This window comes from Nymphaea colorata, chromosome 1 (assembly GCF_008831285.2).
Source record: "Nymphaea colorata isolate Beijing-Zhang1983 chromosome 1, ASM883128v2, whole genome shotgun sequence".
NCBI classification, from domain to species: domain Eukaryota; kingdom Viridiplantae; phylum Streptophyta; class Magnoliopsida; order Nymphaeales; family Nymphaeaceae; genus Nymphaea; species Nymphaea colorata.
In genome coordinates, this window is record NC_045138.2 from 41081224 (window position 1) to 41096242 (window position 15019).

A 15019-nucleotide genomic window follows, 5' to 3' on the forward strand; every position below is an offset into this window, starting at 1 on the left:
TGTTTCACCACTTAAGACACTTATACATAGTGCCCATGAAAAATCAAGCTACAGACATGTCTCTTTACATGCGCCTAACCCGACATCTACGCTATGCTTCTTGAAATTGATCATCTTCAAAACAATGTATATTGCAAAATAAAGTCAAAATTCTCAAAAGGTGGCCACAGGTGAGACGCTATTCCCAATCTCAGCCAAAGCAAAATTTGAGTTTATGCATTTCCTGCTCCAACTAGCATTTACAATGATGTTATTTCGAGTGAGCTGAAGGGAACCCCATCGCTCGAGTAAGAGACGAAAGCGCCTCACTCCTTTCCCCTGAACCTAGGACAAGAGTTGTGTCAAGACCTCAGTGAACTTACGGCTACTCCGTTCAACTCAAGAGTAGTACCAACCACATTTTTTAGTTTAGAGGAATAACTTCACAGGAATCGACTAACGACTAGACTCTCATCGACCTTCCAACCCAAGCAGCAAAGGTACACCCTCACCCTCAGGGATGCAATTATGTTATTAATGTCTTCCCAAATGTAAAAGAAGCAAGTAGAACCAGAATTTTTCCCCGCTTGACCACTATCATTTCCAGGTCTGCATTAATGAATCAAAGAAGTTTATATCCCTATTGAACATCTTACCTAGATGACGCCATACTCCTTTAGCCTACATAATTCAAAAACATGTGCACAGACGTTTCCAAATCTCTTCTTCCCTTCCAAATGTCTTCCTCCTTCTTATCTCTAATTTGTGGTATATTACTAAGCTGAAATGCAAATCTTCCTCATCCCACATAAGAATATCGTCCCCCTCCTGGAGATAAGCAGACAATAAAACCTGCATGGCTCTGGTCCTTTGAGATTTATAATCGGATTTAGTGTAATGACATCCGACCGGATTCAAATTTGGTTTTAAATAAATATAAGATTGGATTCAGATTCAATTTTAGTTTTAAATAAATATCATATATCCAATATTTGAAAGGTCGCTCTTGACATATCATAATGCAGTTTGTGATTCCATTATGTATTTTAAAGCTGGATTCGGATTCTAATGCAAATCTGAAAGTCGGATTCTGATCAAATTCAAATTGTGAATTTAAAAATCAGATTTGGATAGGGGATTGGGTTTCCTCATTCATACTCAAATCTTAATTTCAATATGAATATGTGAACATCTGATACTCGGACATAGTACATAGATCATTCAATTTCAATCTGATCCGTTCACATCCCTACTGATTAGGTGTCCATCTTTTCTTCATCAAAGGTACTTGTATCATTTCAACCCCATCTAATGCATACTTCCATGTTTGGAATCGTGGCAAAAAGAGTCGAAACGAGTGCGAATCGATCAAAGGAAGGCGACACTGTCCCTGTCAGGCTTCACCGCCGACCGAGCTCTGTTGCTGGTGACTTTTCTGGCGATCGGACCGTTGGATCGTATCCATTCCGGTGCCATTCGCTCCGCAACATCCTCGCGCTTCTCTCCACCAAAACTGAGGATGATCGGACCATGGACGGAGAATCTGGATGCAACGATCGAAACCTGGCGACTTCCGGATCGAACATATTGCATAAAGCCTGATTTTTTTTCTCTCTCTTTTTTCAAAGCGAGTGCCCAAGGATTGTCCGTCTCCCTCACCCCTGGGTTCATAGAGCTAGCTCGGGACCTTTTATGGTCCAGAAAAATAATACACTGAGTCGTGACAATGATCAGAGTTTCCTAACGCAAACCCCTTCATAGTAAACCACTTTTCCACCCTACACACCTGCATAAAGTGTGAAACTTGGTGACTAAAAATTTCAAAGTTTTGTTTGTAAATTTTGTTGAATTAGCTAAAGCATGGTTTGTAAAAGAATAAATGATAAAACAAACATGAAAGTGTTTGGGTTGAATTTGGGAGATATTTGACATGGGAGGCCGAGGTCCACCACTTACCCGACATAACCAATAATTTGGTCAGATGTTTCTTGATCAGATCCAGACTTGTATTCAGGCTTGAATTTCTAGAATTGGATACGGATCTGACAGAAGCAAGGTCTGAACATTACGCATGATTGGGTCGGATCCATATCTCTGATTTGGATTTGAATTCCCGTTCAGCCAACAAAAGTAGTTACAAAACTGCTTAACGCTCTGTGCCTTACCATATGGATCTGGTTTCTGGTCGGTAATTAACAAATCAGAACAGGCTATATTTTTACGCCCCTAACCAAGACTAGAATGACACAGATACCTTCGATGTTAAATCAGAAGAGGCCCCCTCTGTAAGGGCAGAAAAGGAATTCAAAAATGAATATTTGGTTGCATAGATAACTAGTAGGTTTGAACAATCATAAAACACCTGCATTAATTTTATAAAATAATTCACACATATACTAAAAAAGAAAAAAGTTGAAATAGACTTAGAAAGACTGTTAAAGGTTTTTACAGATATTTGTAATTTACGCTTTTTAGTAAATTTTTCTATAATTTCATATCTCTCTTTTCCTTTATTCTCGTCGTTTGTTTCTACGATTACATTGTAAATTATATAAAGTAAAATTATAAAAAGTTTGGCCAAAAGGCTATAAATTGTCAAATTCTCTTTAATTAAAGTACCCTTTTAGTTAAGATAATCTTAAATAATTTTCACTCATGTGAATTTATAAGTTAGATTATGAATTTAAGCACTTATTTGAAAAATCAATTTCTAGCTCCCTCAAAATATTTTTTGCAAGAAAAGGTGGATACCTACGTCTCCATGCATCCGAATAACAGTGAGCTTAGGAGTTTTCTCCCGAATTACGGAAAAATTTTCGAGCACATCAAACACGAACAACCTTGTCCTCAATCCAGAGTGGGTTCTGAAAAAGTTTCGTGGAAAAAAGGCCCGACCCAGAGAGAGGGGCCCGACATTTTCCGACGGACATTTCTTCCGCCCGTCTCAAACGTCCTCTTCGTGCGTTCGCTGATCGAGGATCGTCTTCAGCTGCGCTCGTCTTCTTCAGTATCGGTAAGTAGCCCTCTCTCTCTTTCTCGCGTCGGCCACCATCCCCTGGTCGACGCAAGCATGGTAAAATCTGCTTCCTTTTCTTTTATCTTTTTAAGTCTCTTTCTCTCTGTTACTCTCTCTCATTGGCCAACAAGCATGGTAAATTGCTGTTTCTTTTTTGGCTATTGAAGAAGCAAGCAGATGTACTGAAACTTGGGTTTGCTTCTGATTTATACGTCGGGAATTGCCCGACTAGCTTCTGTGCGTCATTCCATTCCCTTAACACTGCCAAACAAATGTTTGGTGAAATGCGTGAGAGAGATCTGGTACTCGATTATTTTACGTGTCGGTGAAGTCGTGATTGCACATCAATTGTTCAATGAAATTCCTATGCGATGGAATATGATTTCTTGGACTGCACTAATAGGTGGATATGGTCAAGCTGCGAGACCGGTTGAAATGGTGCATTTGTTTGTTCGTAGACGATGTTAATCTAATTCAGCAACTATATTGTGTCTTGTATCAGCATGTTCAAACATTTGCAACTCTGAATGGGGCAAGTTGATTTGTGCTTTCGTTGATGTTAACAAAGTTCCTTCAGATATAACATTTAGTACTGCTTTTTTGGGTCCTATGCTGAATGGGGTATGATCGTAAAGCGCAGAAAATACTTGATTCCATGCTAGGAAAAAAAATGATATCCTGGAATGCAATGATTGCTTGTTACGTACAGTCCATGATGCCAAATGAAGATATTCAATTATTTTATCAGGTGTATAAGGAAGGAACCAAACCAAATGAGATTAATATGATCTCTCTTTCTCTCGCACAAGGAAAGGAGGACAGGGAGGGGAAGGTCGGAGTTCAAGAGGACAGAGAACAAGATAAACAGATAGGTTATTTGTTCAAAGAGAAGGAATGACCTACCGTAGAAGGCATATGAGTTTTTTGTACTCTGCGATGCCAGGTCGCCCTTACCATCTTATCCAATAGAGGCAAGCTCCACGAGTTCTACAACAGCCCTAGGATTTACTATGTTTTCTGGGCTTTTGTCATCGTTGGTCTTCTTGGGTTAAGGAACTCATCTGCAATGCTCAAAGTATAGCCACTATTAATGGCCAACGTGAAGAATTTTTTCACAATTAGTGTGGCTTTCATCAAGGTTGTCCTTTCTCCTCACTCTCATTCAACATCGCCCTTGAGGATTGGCATTATGATTCTGTCAGGCCATTTCCATGGTATTTTTTGTTTACCAGCCTTCAATGGGCTAACCAGTTTTCTTCTCCAGTATGCTGATGATGTACACATCTTCTACAAGGCCATTTTCCACCGAATGGCATAAGTTTACCTCCTTCTACAAGCCTTCTCCTTGGTTTCTAGGCTTCGGATAAGCCCAAGTAAATATTGTCTAACCTTTTTCAATACTTACCTTACCACAAAAGAGATGGCCTCTGCAGTATTCAATGCCTACTTGCAGACCTGCCTCTCTGATGTTTAGGTCTGGCACTTCAATAACTGCTGCCATGGAATACTGTATGATACCTGGTCATAGAAAAGATGAAAAAAAGTCATAATCATGGTGCTCTACTTGTCTTTCTTTCTCTGGGAGAAATATCCTTGTCAAGTATGTTCTTGCTGGCATAAATATGCACCTGATTGTTGTCTTACCTATGCACTCATTGTTCCAATATGAAATCAATAGGATTGTAAGGAGACTTCTGTAGTCAAGCACTAAGGAATCCCATGAAAGGCCATATGTGGGTCCGTTATCATCTCAGATATCTGGCTTGCAGTGTGTTGGACATCTCACACCTATGGTTCATGGGATTCGCCTTCATGCTCAAGCAGTTTGCAGCATTACCCAACTCGGATAACTGCTGTGCAATCTATCTCCATGCTAAGTATGGCCTACACACAGGGGACAAAAATATCCCACTTTCGTTCAAGTGGTTATGGCTGCTGCCACAGCTGCATGAATCCTTCATCAGAGTTTTGCAAGCAACTCAATTCGCCTCCTCTCCTCATATTCAAGTATAGCAGGTATACTGGACTCTTTTCCCTCTAGACACCAACTAGATTAAGCCAAAGTGAATCTAAAGTTCTAACTCACGACAATCTCAAGCTCTGAGGAATCTGTATGGCCAGTGTCTGGGCCTTACGTGACACCAATGAAGAATTTGTTTGCAACTTGGATTTGGGATTTTTTTTGCTTGCTCAGTTGTTGAAGATGTCATCTTCAATGCTGGCTGATTAAATCTGAGACCCAAAAGTTTAGATAGTTTATTTAATCTGTCTGGTTGCAATATATAAACACATTGGCTCAAATTGTTTTGTTTTGCAGTTATGATGCTAAAAATTTATTCTCTAGTAGTATTCATGCACTATTTCTGATTGTGATGAATACAAGCATTTCAACATCCTATTGTCTGTACTGTCATTAATTTTCTTATATTTGTTTATGATGCTAAGGATCTCGAATCTCATGCCTAGTCTTTCTGCTTTTTTCCCAGTGTGGAAGTATCCGTGCATAGCTCAGTCAAGGAAAGCAATGGCTTTGGGGATCCTTATGGGTATCTGTCGAGCAATGAGAAGAAAGCGTAGCTCTACACTTAATATCTTATCTTCTAAAAGAGGACCTCGTGATTATTATAAGGGGAAAAATTGCAAATCCACTGGTTTCCACACACGGAAAGGTCTCTCTCTCTCTCTCTCTCTCTCTCTCTCTCTCTCCTCCCCTCCCCCGCCCCCCTTCCTAATGGATCACTTTGTGCAGGTGGATATGTTGTGATGGATGAAAAGTTGCCCCATTATGTTGTTCCTGACTTGACCAATTTCAAGGTTTGTGTTCTCTGCAATTTTAACTTTTCACTTTGTTCTCCAAGTATTGCAGATCATGGAAGCTGGTGAAAAAAAGTAAATGCTCTACAGTGTAGATTGTGTGGCTCTATTGTCATGAACTTAGAGAAATTTTCTTGTTTCTTTTGAGTGCCAGGTGATCCAATGATTCTATTTTTTACACTTTCGTCCATATAGATAAATTCCAAGGTAGAACACCTTTTATGGATGTAGAGATCATAGAAAAAAAAAACTTCTGAATAATCTGTGTGATGCATAAACTTTGCATAGATTTTCATAATTCGTACATCGTCTACTTCCTTTTTCCATCACAAATTCATGTTATAACTAAAGGAATAACACAGAATTTCTCAACAAACAACGCTGAAGCAAATAATTGATGACAAGAAAACACCTGCTATAAGAGATGGAATTTGTAGCTTATGAATCACATACAGTTTATGAAGAATGTACTCAACTGTAATTTGCTTTTTTGGTTACAAAGAAATAGACCTTAATGGAGTTGGCAGAATTTTCAAACATACGAGGCAACTTATGCAAGAGCTGTCCTAAACTGTATAGAGTGCTTGACTGAATTTGTGCACACTGCTTTATGCTTTCTGAGAGATCAATGTGTTTGAGAAACGTGTGGTATACTGTTTATCATTAGTATGTCCTGCTGGCATAAGACGGCTAAAAGGGCCCAAAAACAAACAGTAGGTATTCAGCCAATAATGTATCTGTGTACTTCTGCAAGCCAAGTCCGTCAAGATGATAGTAATTCACAGTGAATTTGGTTTGGCCGAGTAAGATTCTACTAGTACATACATAAACCAACTGTATTAATTGAGATTCTCGGGTTAGTGAAATATGACTGGGAGTGTAACCAATGTATAAAATTATAAATTATCCATCCAAAATCTGACAAGAGCTGAGGACACGGCGTACACAGTATGGGTTTGTAGGTATGGCTATGGTTCACCTTTTGCTGTCCTTGGACAATCTACCGAATGGTGCAATTTGCATATGCACATGGACTATGGGGTATTAATGTAGTCCAGATGTGAATGTAATCTGACTTTTGAAATGGGAGCAGGCTGTTACTGTCGGGCAGGCAGTCATGGTTCAACAACTCGGCAACTTCCTCAGGTGGTTCAAGTTGGAGCAAGGTTTATCTCTTGGGGATGGTCAGGCCAGTTTTCCCTTCGACTCAGATTAGAAGAAAATCTAATCTTAGTCAAACTCCCAACTTCACTTAATAACCTAAACCTGCAACAGTTGTGATGGAGAGCTCTGGGTCGAATTCCATTTTTGTGGCCTGCACATGCCATTAGGTCATACTACGCATGGCTGTTGCTGTTTTGCCATTTTTTCAATCTTAGTAACATGTGGTGGTGACTAAAGTTTGGTGAGCTCTTGTTTGGTTCTTTCATCTGTATCATCTTTCTACCAATTTAAATTTAATGGACACTCGTGTTTCTACAGCTTAAACCTTATGTGGCTCAGTGCTCCAGAGATGCAACTAGCTCCGAGACGACTGCTGCAACCAAATAGGTTCACGAATAGCATGTTTTTGAGCAATGGCGAGGTGGACATTAACAAGCTGGGAGATTGTAGCTGGCTGATTAATAATTCTGCTACTTTTTACCATGTAATTTCTGCATCTTTTTCTGTAGGACTTGGTCAAAGGTTATGTTTTTGATGGGTTCATGTACTATACCAAGCAAGAAATTGTTCTGTTCTCTTTAGTGTTTTTTTTTTTTTTTTTTGCCTGGTCGTCCTGAAGGCTTGAATCCATAACCTGCCATTTATGAGGCATGGTTTGTTCTGTTATTAAGCTTCCTTTCCCATGTCCGCCCTACCGGTTCCCGAACCAAAAACGTTTTAAACCACCAGAACGCCAGGGGACAACCGCTAAAAGGAAAAGAAGTTATGCTCCTTGTCGTTCTGATGTCCTTGTGCAAGGTTGGTTTGTTCTATGGACCAGCTAAGACCGAACCTGGTCAATAAGAGATCAATATATAATTCTATTGTGAACACATCAAGTGAACGAATCGAGCGGGAAGCAGGTCAGGTCTTGTCATTGTCTTTAACTTGGAACAAGTCTGATGCAGAGTATGATAAACTTTTGTAATTTTAGTGTTCTTTCCATTGTGTGGAGTTTGTTAAAACCTTATTTACAATGTATCTTGGTTACCTAATCACCTTTTATAGGGCTATTTGTAATTGTTCAGGCTTACTCTAGGCGGCTGGACCCCAGTGTGCCTGCTAGAGAACCATACAGAGTTAAACCTACTTGGTGTCCAAGCCAACACACTGACTTCGATGAAATGTTCTGTCCACCAGACCATCAGCAAAAGATCAATGGAGAAGGTAGAAATTGGGCTATACAATCTATGCACATTGCGATGGCCAAAACTGGACCGGGTTTAGCAGATATTGGAATTTCCCTGGCACTTCCATGGAAGTTTTCTAACCAAATTGCGTGCTGGCTGAAACAGGTTAAGTGTAGATCAAAACTCTGTACGAACTGTTGGTTGTGAAAGAAAATGGGCACAAATAATTGAAAATTCAAAAAAATAGCTAGCTAGAATGAATTACAGAGCCATCTTTTCTCTGGATGGCCGTAGGAGAATAACCAAATAGCAATAATGTATATTCAAGAAATTGCCCAAAATTTCTTTCTGCATATGAGTACATCTTCTTTGTTGCCATTTTCGTCCAGCAGAACATGTGATTCAGCATCCCAAAAGAACTTTGTAGCTAGACTTTTGACCCTTGACACAAGGATGCTTTCATCTCTGATGACAATGATGCCCTGCAAAAGGAGGTCATCATGTGACAGCTATTTTCTGACACCAAATTCCTCAAAACAGGATGGATGGCTTAAATGATGCAAAGAACTTCAGGTATCTTCCATTTCACAGGAAAGAGCACATAGAGTGAGAAAATATCAAAGAATATGCAGAATGCAACAGTTGACCACACAAGGACGCTCTCTGCAGAGTCAGGGACATGGACAAGTACCGAATATGTAGGATAATAGCAGGACTCCAAGTGTCTTTCAACATTTTTCTTGTATTTTAAGGGTTTTAACCTAATCATGTCTCATTAGATGGCTATTTAGCAAAAGCATGTTGCAGATTGTAAACTATGGTGTGCAGGCAGATTAAGGGTTTTAAACACCAAAGTTTTTGTTGAACATGGTTTGCTTTGATTAAAACATGGTTTGCTTTGATTGAAACAAGCAGAAAATATATGTAAGTCAAGTAATTCAAAATAGACAACAATCCAAGCGGCTCATTTACCTGAGGTCGGATAATCCTATCCATCTCAAGCATAAGATCTTCCATCAGACAACCTTCACCTCGGCTCTTATAATGTGAGAAAAGGTGAGAAGCATGCAACAAATCATACGTTCTTGGGTATGTGGAAAAAGGCTCACACCTGAGGTACCAATAAATTGGAAAGCAGATAAGTTCATTGTGTAAAAGTAAAAAGGAAAGAAGATAATGATGCAGGACTCCTCACCAATCGTGGAAGGAACCAATCAGTCCACGGTCATATATTGCAGCTAGTGTGTTGTTCATACTGGCAGGAACTACATTCATAACCCATAGAGGTCGTTTACTTAAAGCAACTGCAAATCCACCACAGTAAGCATTCATGTCCATGACATTCCTTATTTCTGTGAAGTTGATCCCCATCAGCTGCTCATACTGGGCTACTTGTTCTTGCCAAAACATGGTATTCAATCTAAACATGTCTGAAGTAATGCCTGCAGAGACAGAAGGACCAGAATGCTTTAAGAAGAAAAAGAAAAAGTAGAATATTAGCAGAAGGAAACCAACAGAAAGAAGTAGCTTTTCACAAATATTTATGGTATAATAAAGCCCAAAGATTTCTCCTTAAGCTATCATGTTAGCTTCGACGTACTGGCACTACTCCACAGAATAAAGACTAATCTTACCAGTGAAATGCATATACTCTCTCTCTCTCTCTCTCTCTCTCTCTCTCTCTCTCTCTCTCTCTCTCTCTCTCTATGTGTGTGTGTGTGTGTGTGCATATGTGTAAATTAAGTTGGAGAATAGTCCTTGATACGTGTTGGCACCATGCTGGAGGATAGTCCTTGGTCATATTGAACCAGCCTAACATCTCACTCCTTAAATCCCAAGACAATTGAAGATTAGAGGGCCAAGGAATTCGATGACCAGATGAACAACCACAACGTAGTTAAAATAGCCATGATGAATGCACATATACACATGCATTTGTATGAGCAAAATACTTCCTACAACACTAGGATTCTAAAGTGGACATCATTCACAATCTGAAACAAGCTATAAATAAATTTAGAAGAATTATGCGAGGTGATTCCATAATTTTCTCAACTTATACGAACATGAAAAAAGTGCAGACCTGTTGTCTCCAAACTCCTAGAATATAACAAAAGACGTTCTGGTCCTGGAGGGAGCTTGTTAATGTCTTCAGCTCTTGGACTAAGATTAACGCAATCTTTTATTGGTGCTTGCCAAGATGGACTAGTGTCATCCTTTGAAGTGCATAAATTCAAAGTTTTCTCCTTTGCATGTTCTAGCTGACATGACTGATTTGCTTCTTTGATCCAAATAGCAGTTTGCACCTGCTGAGCTATAAGTTTCCAACATAGCGCTGTTGTCAGGTAGACCAGCTTCTCCCATACCACTGGGAAATCCTTATCCTTCCTGTAAGCAGGGGGAGCTGAGTAAACGAAGTAGCCATTAGGTCGCAGGAGTCTGTCAACTTCTTTGAGTAGAATACCATCTGCATGAGTTATCGAAAATAAATTACCAAGATCCCAAAACAAAAGGAACTACAGCCAAATAATGTCACAATGTAGACAAATATCAGATCGATTGACTTTGATCTTGTTGTCAAAGACATGTAAGAGGGTCACATTCCATCAGCAAGATGAAACCAGAGAACAATGAAGGGGATATATTTATTGACATCAAAATTCACATGTTTCACAATAAAATTTGAAGCCATTTATTCCGCTATAAGGAAAAGGAGAAGCAATCACTTATATATTGAGAGATATAATCCTTTTAAGCAAAGCAACCAAGTTCAACATGTCAAATTACTGTCATCAGCAGGGAAAGAGTGAGCAATGTTTTGGATCACAATCATGGGTATGCTTGATTCCTTACCATTCTCATGCCAATCGACACGACAACGGGAACAGTGAACCATTTCAAAAGAATTGCTTGGAAAAGGAAGTTGTTTTGTGGCCAGTGCGGCAACCATAGCACCAATTCCTCGTTCTAGAGCAAATTGTATCTGATTCTCATGGCCATCTTTGGGTGCAAATGACATTGTTTGTATACCCATTGGAAGCAAGAAGGCCGAAAAGCTTGCAACACCGCATCCAACATCCAGGACTTGGAATACTCCAGCATCTCGCAGATCACCTTTCTCATGGGTAGTCATGTTTCCTAATCTGCAATCATTGTAACCAACAGAAAAATGCTAATGAAGTCAAAATAAGAACTTTCAAGTTCATCCCACCAGAATTGAATAACAAAAGGAATGGCTGCAGTAATACCCCAACACAAAAGGGAAAGAACATCTTAAGGTAATAACTCTTTTATCAATGTTAACATAACTTCATTTTCCTTCCTATATTTCTGCTAAACAATAATACGAAACACATTCATGCATAACATAACCATCATTGTGGAAGTTATATAAATGTAGTATGGATGTTTCTTCACGTGAAGTCCATATTGGAAACTGTGGAGGCTGAAAAAATAGGATTTTCCAATTAGAAATCAGAACTCTTGAAGTTATAGGATTGTCCAGTTAGAAACCTTGGATTGCAGCCCAAAAGAGCAAAAAAAAAAAGTGGAACATACCAATAACTGCAAACTCAATTTAGGAGATTAGTACAAGTGTCTGATTCATAGCTCTTGAGGTACTTTTATGATAAATGTTTCTATGGAAGGCAAAAGATATACTGACCTCTGGATATACTCTGGAGCACCATGCTTAAAATGTGTGCCACCCCCAGGGAACCACCATAAGTTTCCTTTCTCATGGACCCAATTTTGTCCACCTTTGACCTCAGCAAGATGTGAATGATTTACATTGCTACGCCAAATATAATCTCTACTGATCGGCCACCTTAATGGGATTTTGTAATCCTTAGGAGGAGGGATCAAACAAAATAATCGCTTTCCTAGAGGAGGACAATGTCTTTCAAGTTCCTCCTTCCTTGTTAAATTTAATTTTGGCAGCAGAGTTCCAATAAATGACATATCATGACAAGGTATGTACTCATTATAGATCAAAGGGCATACGTTCATCCCAGCTTCTGGAATCATAACTGGAGTTTCTCTAAATGAGAGAGCAACTTTGTTGTAAAACTTGAGACCTCCTGTGAAATGAACAGCAAAGCAAAGATAATGCATCATTAGGAATAAAATCTTGAAAAGAATTGTAACATATCCAACAGAATCAGCAAAGATGACACCAACATTTTTGTTGTTAGACTATCAGTCTATCAGCTACTTGTAAATTGTCTATGAAACGCATTACGAATGTTCTTAGGAAATGACCATAAAATTCAATAGAATCAATACATCAGTGTAGTCTGTACGCATTCCAGAACATCTAAGAGTTGAATAAACTTCAAGAAGCATTTTTTGCACACAAGAATGACGACATTGGGGGTTCTAAATCCCCGACCTTGACAAGTAAAGATTACAGTAGAAGCAGTCACATGTCTTCGAATTTCAATAGCTTATATATGATCCTTGTTGTTGTGAATAAATTAACGAAAACAGAACTTAGAGCACATTCATGCCTTCTAACATATCCAAAATGAATAAGATGGCTGACCTTTGAGCAAAATTACAAACTGATGAACATTTGACCTACAACTAAAATTCTCCCTGGTTAAAATATGCATCATAAAGCTTCAAACCACAATTCGACTAGTACATTTTGGTTTAAAAGAAAACACCAAATTTGAGAAAAGTTCATATGAATTTAACCCCTAATTTCAATTACTTTTAACAAATCAGAAGTCCAAATTCATCACAGGCATCTGTTCAGAAAGGGTATCTATCTAAACTACGGACCAAATGAATCAACAAAAGCTACTGAAATTCTCCTCGCACATTATTGACCTTAAATTATCATGACTATATGAAAAAAAGAAGTAAAATTGCATGGTCGATGGTACATTACCCAGCAAAAAAGTCACATAGATCTCACCTATAAGGTTCAACTTACAACTTAGATGACATGAGAAAACACAAAAGAAAATGTAATTTCTAGACGATTGTTTCACAACTTTAATAGCACCAAAATGTAATCAGTGAATAACGGGACCTTTATGGACAAGAACTCCAATATTTAACTCAGTGGAACGATTTAGAGCTACGATCGAATGTATCTAATCAGGATATATTCTTTTGAAATGGTGACTATGCCCATATAATTCATCTAAACAGTAAGTTGTTCTTTTAGGAAACTTCCAAGTCTTATTATGAAAATGCAGCCTCATCACTGATATTTTTGTGATGCTTCACAAAGCATGTTAGTACAGCCATTAAAGTCAGAAGAATGGTTTTCCATTGCCACATTGTTCTTGGTGGTGAGGAGATAAATGAACCCCTATCAACTGAGCAAGTTCACAACACCAATGACCTATCCATGTCATTTACTCATGTAGAAAGTTTAATACCATGAACACTGGATGCCTACATTAAACTAAAAAGAAAAGCAAGTTATTAAGAAATTATTTCTGTTACTATAATTTTAACAATTCAACGAACAAAACAGCCAGAAAGAGCTTATACTCGGGAATGTTGGCACTATCGCATCTTTCCAAAGAAAGATCAGGAAAAACTGCACCTCCTGAGTCACATCCCCACGCACATTTCAAGAAAAAGAGAGAACTGTCAAGAAGACAAATTATATCCTTCAAATTACGGTAAACTAAAGATCTTTATCTTGCCAACCATTTAGAACACGGAAATAACTCATGATAAAAAACAACAGAGAAAAAGAGAGAGAGCGAGAGAGAGAGAGAGAGAGAGAGAAAGAGAGAGAGCAACGAACGAATTCAACAGAACACATCTCATTCTCAAGATATTTCGACACCAAGAACGGCATGCATAAGCAATGTGACTCAGAAACCCCAGTGCCTCCAATAAAAGATGCCTTCTCCGGGATAGACACCCATATGCGAAACTCAGTTGATTCAATAACCAAATCCACAGCACCATATTCCAATTTCCAACCACTCATATTCAATGTGCGTGCGCCCATCTGTGTGTGTGTGTGTGTGTGAGAGAGAGAGAGAGAGAGAGAACCAGGGGGTGCGGAAGGGTCCTCGACGAAGACCAGCTCCTTGTCGCCGAACAGTGTTCCGATGTAGAAAGATGCGACCATCAAGACGAGGGTGGACACGATCATTTTTACCGACTTAGAGTCCGCTACCGGCGAGAGGATTCGACTCATCTTTCCCTCTTCTTCTTCCTCCTTCTCCTCTCAGAAGGTCGGAACCATCAACCCCAACAGAACTTCTTGTCTATGCTCGTTCTTGGTCAGGAAGCAGGCACTGAAGCAGCTTGAAACACTGAATCCACACAGAAGCCTTCAGGGAGAAGAGAAACACTGTCGGTGGGGAACAACATAGCCGATCTTCCGTGGATCCGGAGGTTTGCTCGCCCGGTGGGCTAAAGAGAGAGGATAGGAGCATCCAAGATTGTATGAGAACGTCTGCCACTTTGGCAAATACTTGTCCCCTTGTTGGTACCGTAATGTCCGGTAAATGCGCCTCCTAGTTAACTGTATTATTTATAATCCTTGCTAAATGTACTTCAGCTTCAAAATTTCCTGTTAGATGTTTACTGTAAATCGTTCCAATCAATGTTATGAAAATCGGCTCGAATAGGTGGAAAACCAAATATATTCAGTGGCCCATTCAAGATTGGCATGCGTCATTTTTTATCTTTTTCTAATTTTTTAGTTTTTTAAATATTTTTTCATACTTTTTGAGAAATATTTTTTAGTTGTTTTTGCCAATTCATGAATCGCGAAATCGGAATAACTTGGCCGATCCATTTCAAAACCGCTTCTGATGACATTGGTTTCGACAGGTCCATGCTTGACAACATTTCGATATTCAGCCAGTTCTACTGAAATTAGAAAAACAAAAACAAA

General features: G+C 39.0%; 2 protein-coding genes across 2 annotated transcripts; one reads left to right on the forward strand and one right to left on the reverse strand.

Annotated features, from left to right (window-relative positions):
• Positions 1 to 2755: 2755 nt before the first annotated feature.
• On the forward strand, positions 2756 to 7554 carry LOC116258691 (uncharacterized). Its single transcript, XM_031636010.2, has 4 exons — positions 2756 to 2992; positions 5482 to 5664; positions 5745 to 5809; positions 7292 to 7554. The coding sequence occupies exons 2-4, from the start codon at positions 5520 to 5522 to the stop codon at positions 7358 to 7360; spliced, it is 279 nt and encodes a 92-aa protein (XP_031491870.1). The 5' UTR covers positions 2756 to 2992; positions 5482 to 5519; the 3' UTR covers positions 7361 to 7554.
• Positions 7555 to 8369: 815 nt separating this feature from the next.
• Positions 8370 to 14604, reverse strand: LOC116258675 (probable methyltransferase PMT7). The gene is made up of 7 exons (XM_031635973.2): positions 14167 to 14604; positions 11807 to 12221; positions 10996 to 11285; positions 10226 to 10609; positions 9338 to 9584; positions 9115 to 9253; positions 8370 to 8624 (listed from the first exon to the last, which is right to left on the reverse strand). Exons 1-7 carry the CDS (start codon positions 14312 to 14314, stop codon positions 8466 to 8468), a joined length of 1782 nt encoding a protein of 593 aa, XP_031491833.1. The 5' UTR covers positions 14315 to 14604; the 3' UTR covers positions 8370 to 8465.
• Between the last annotated feature and the right edge of the window lie 415 nt (positions 14605 to 15019).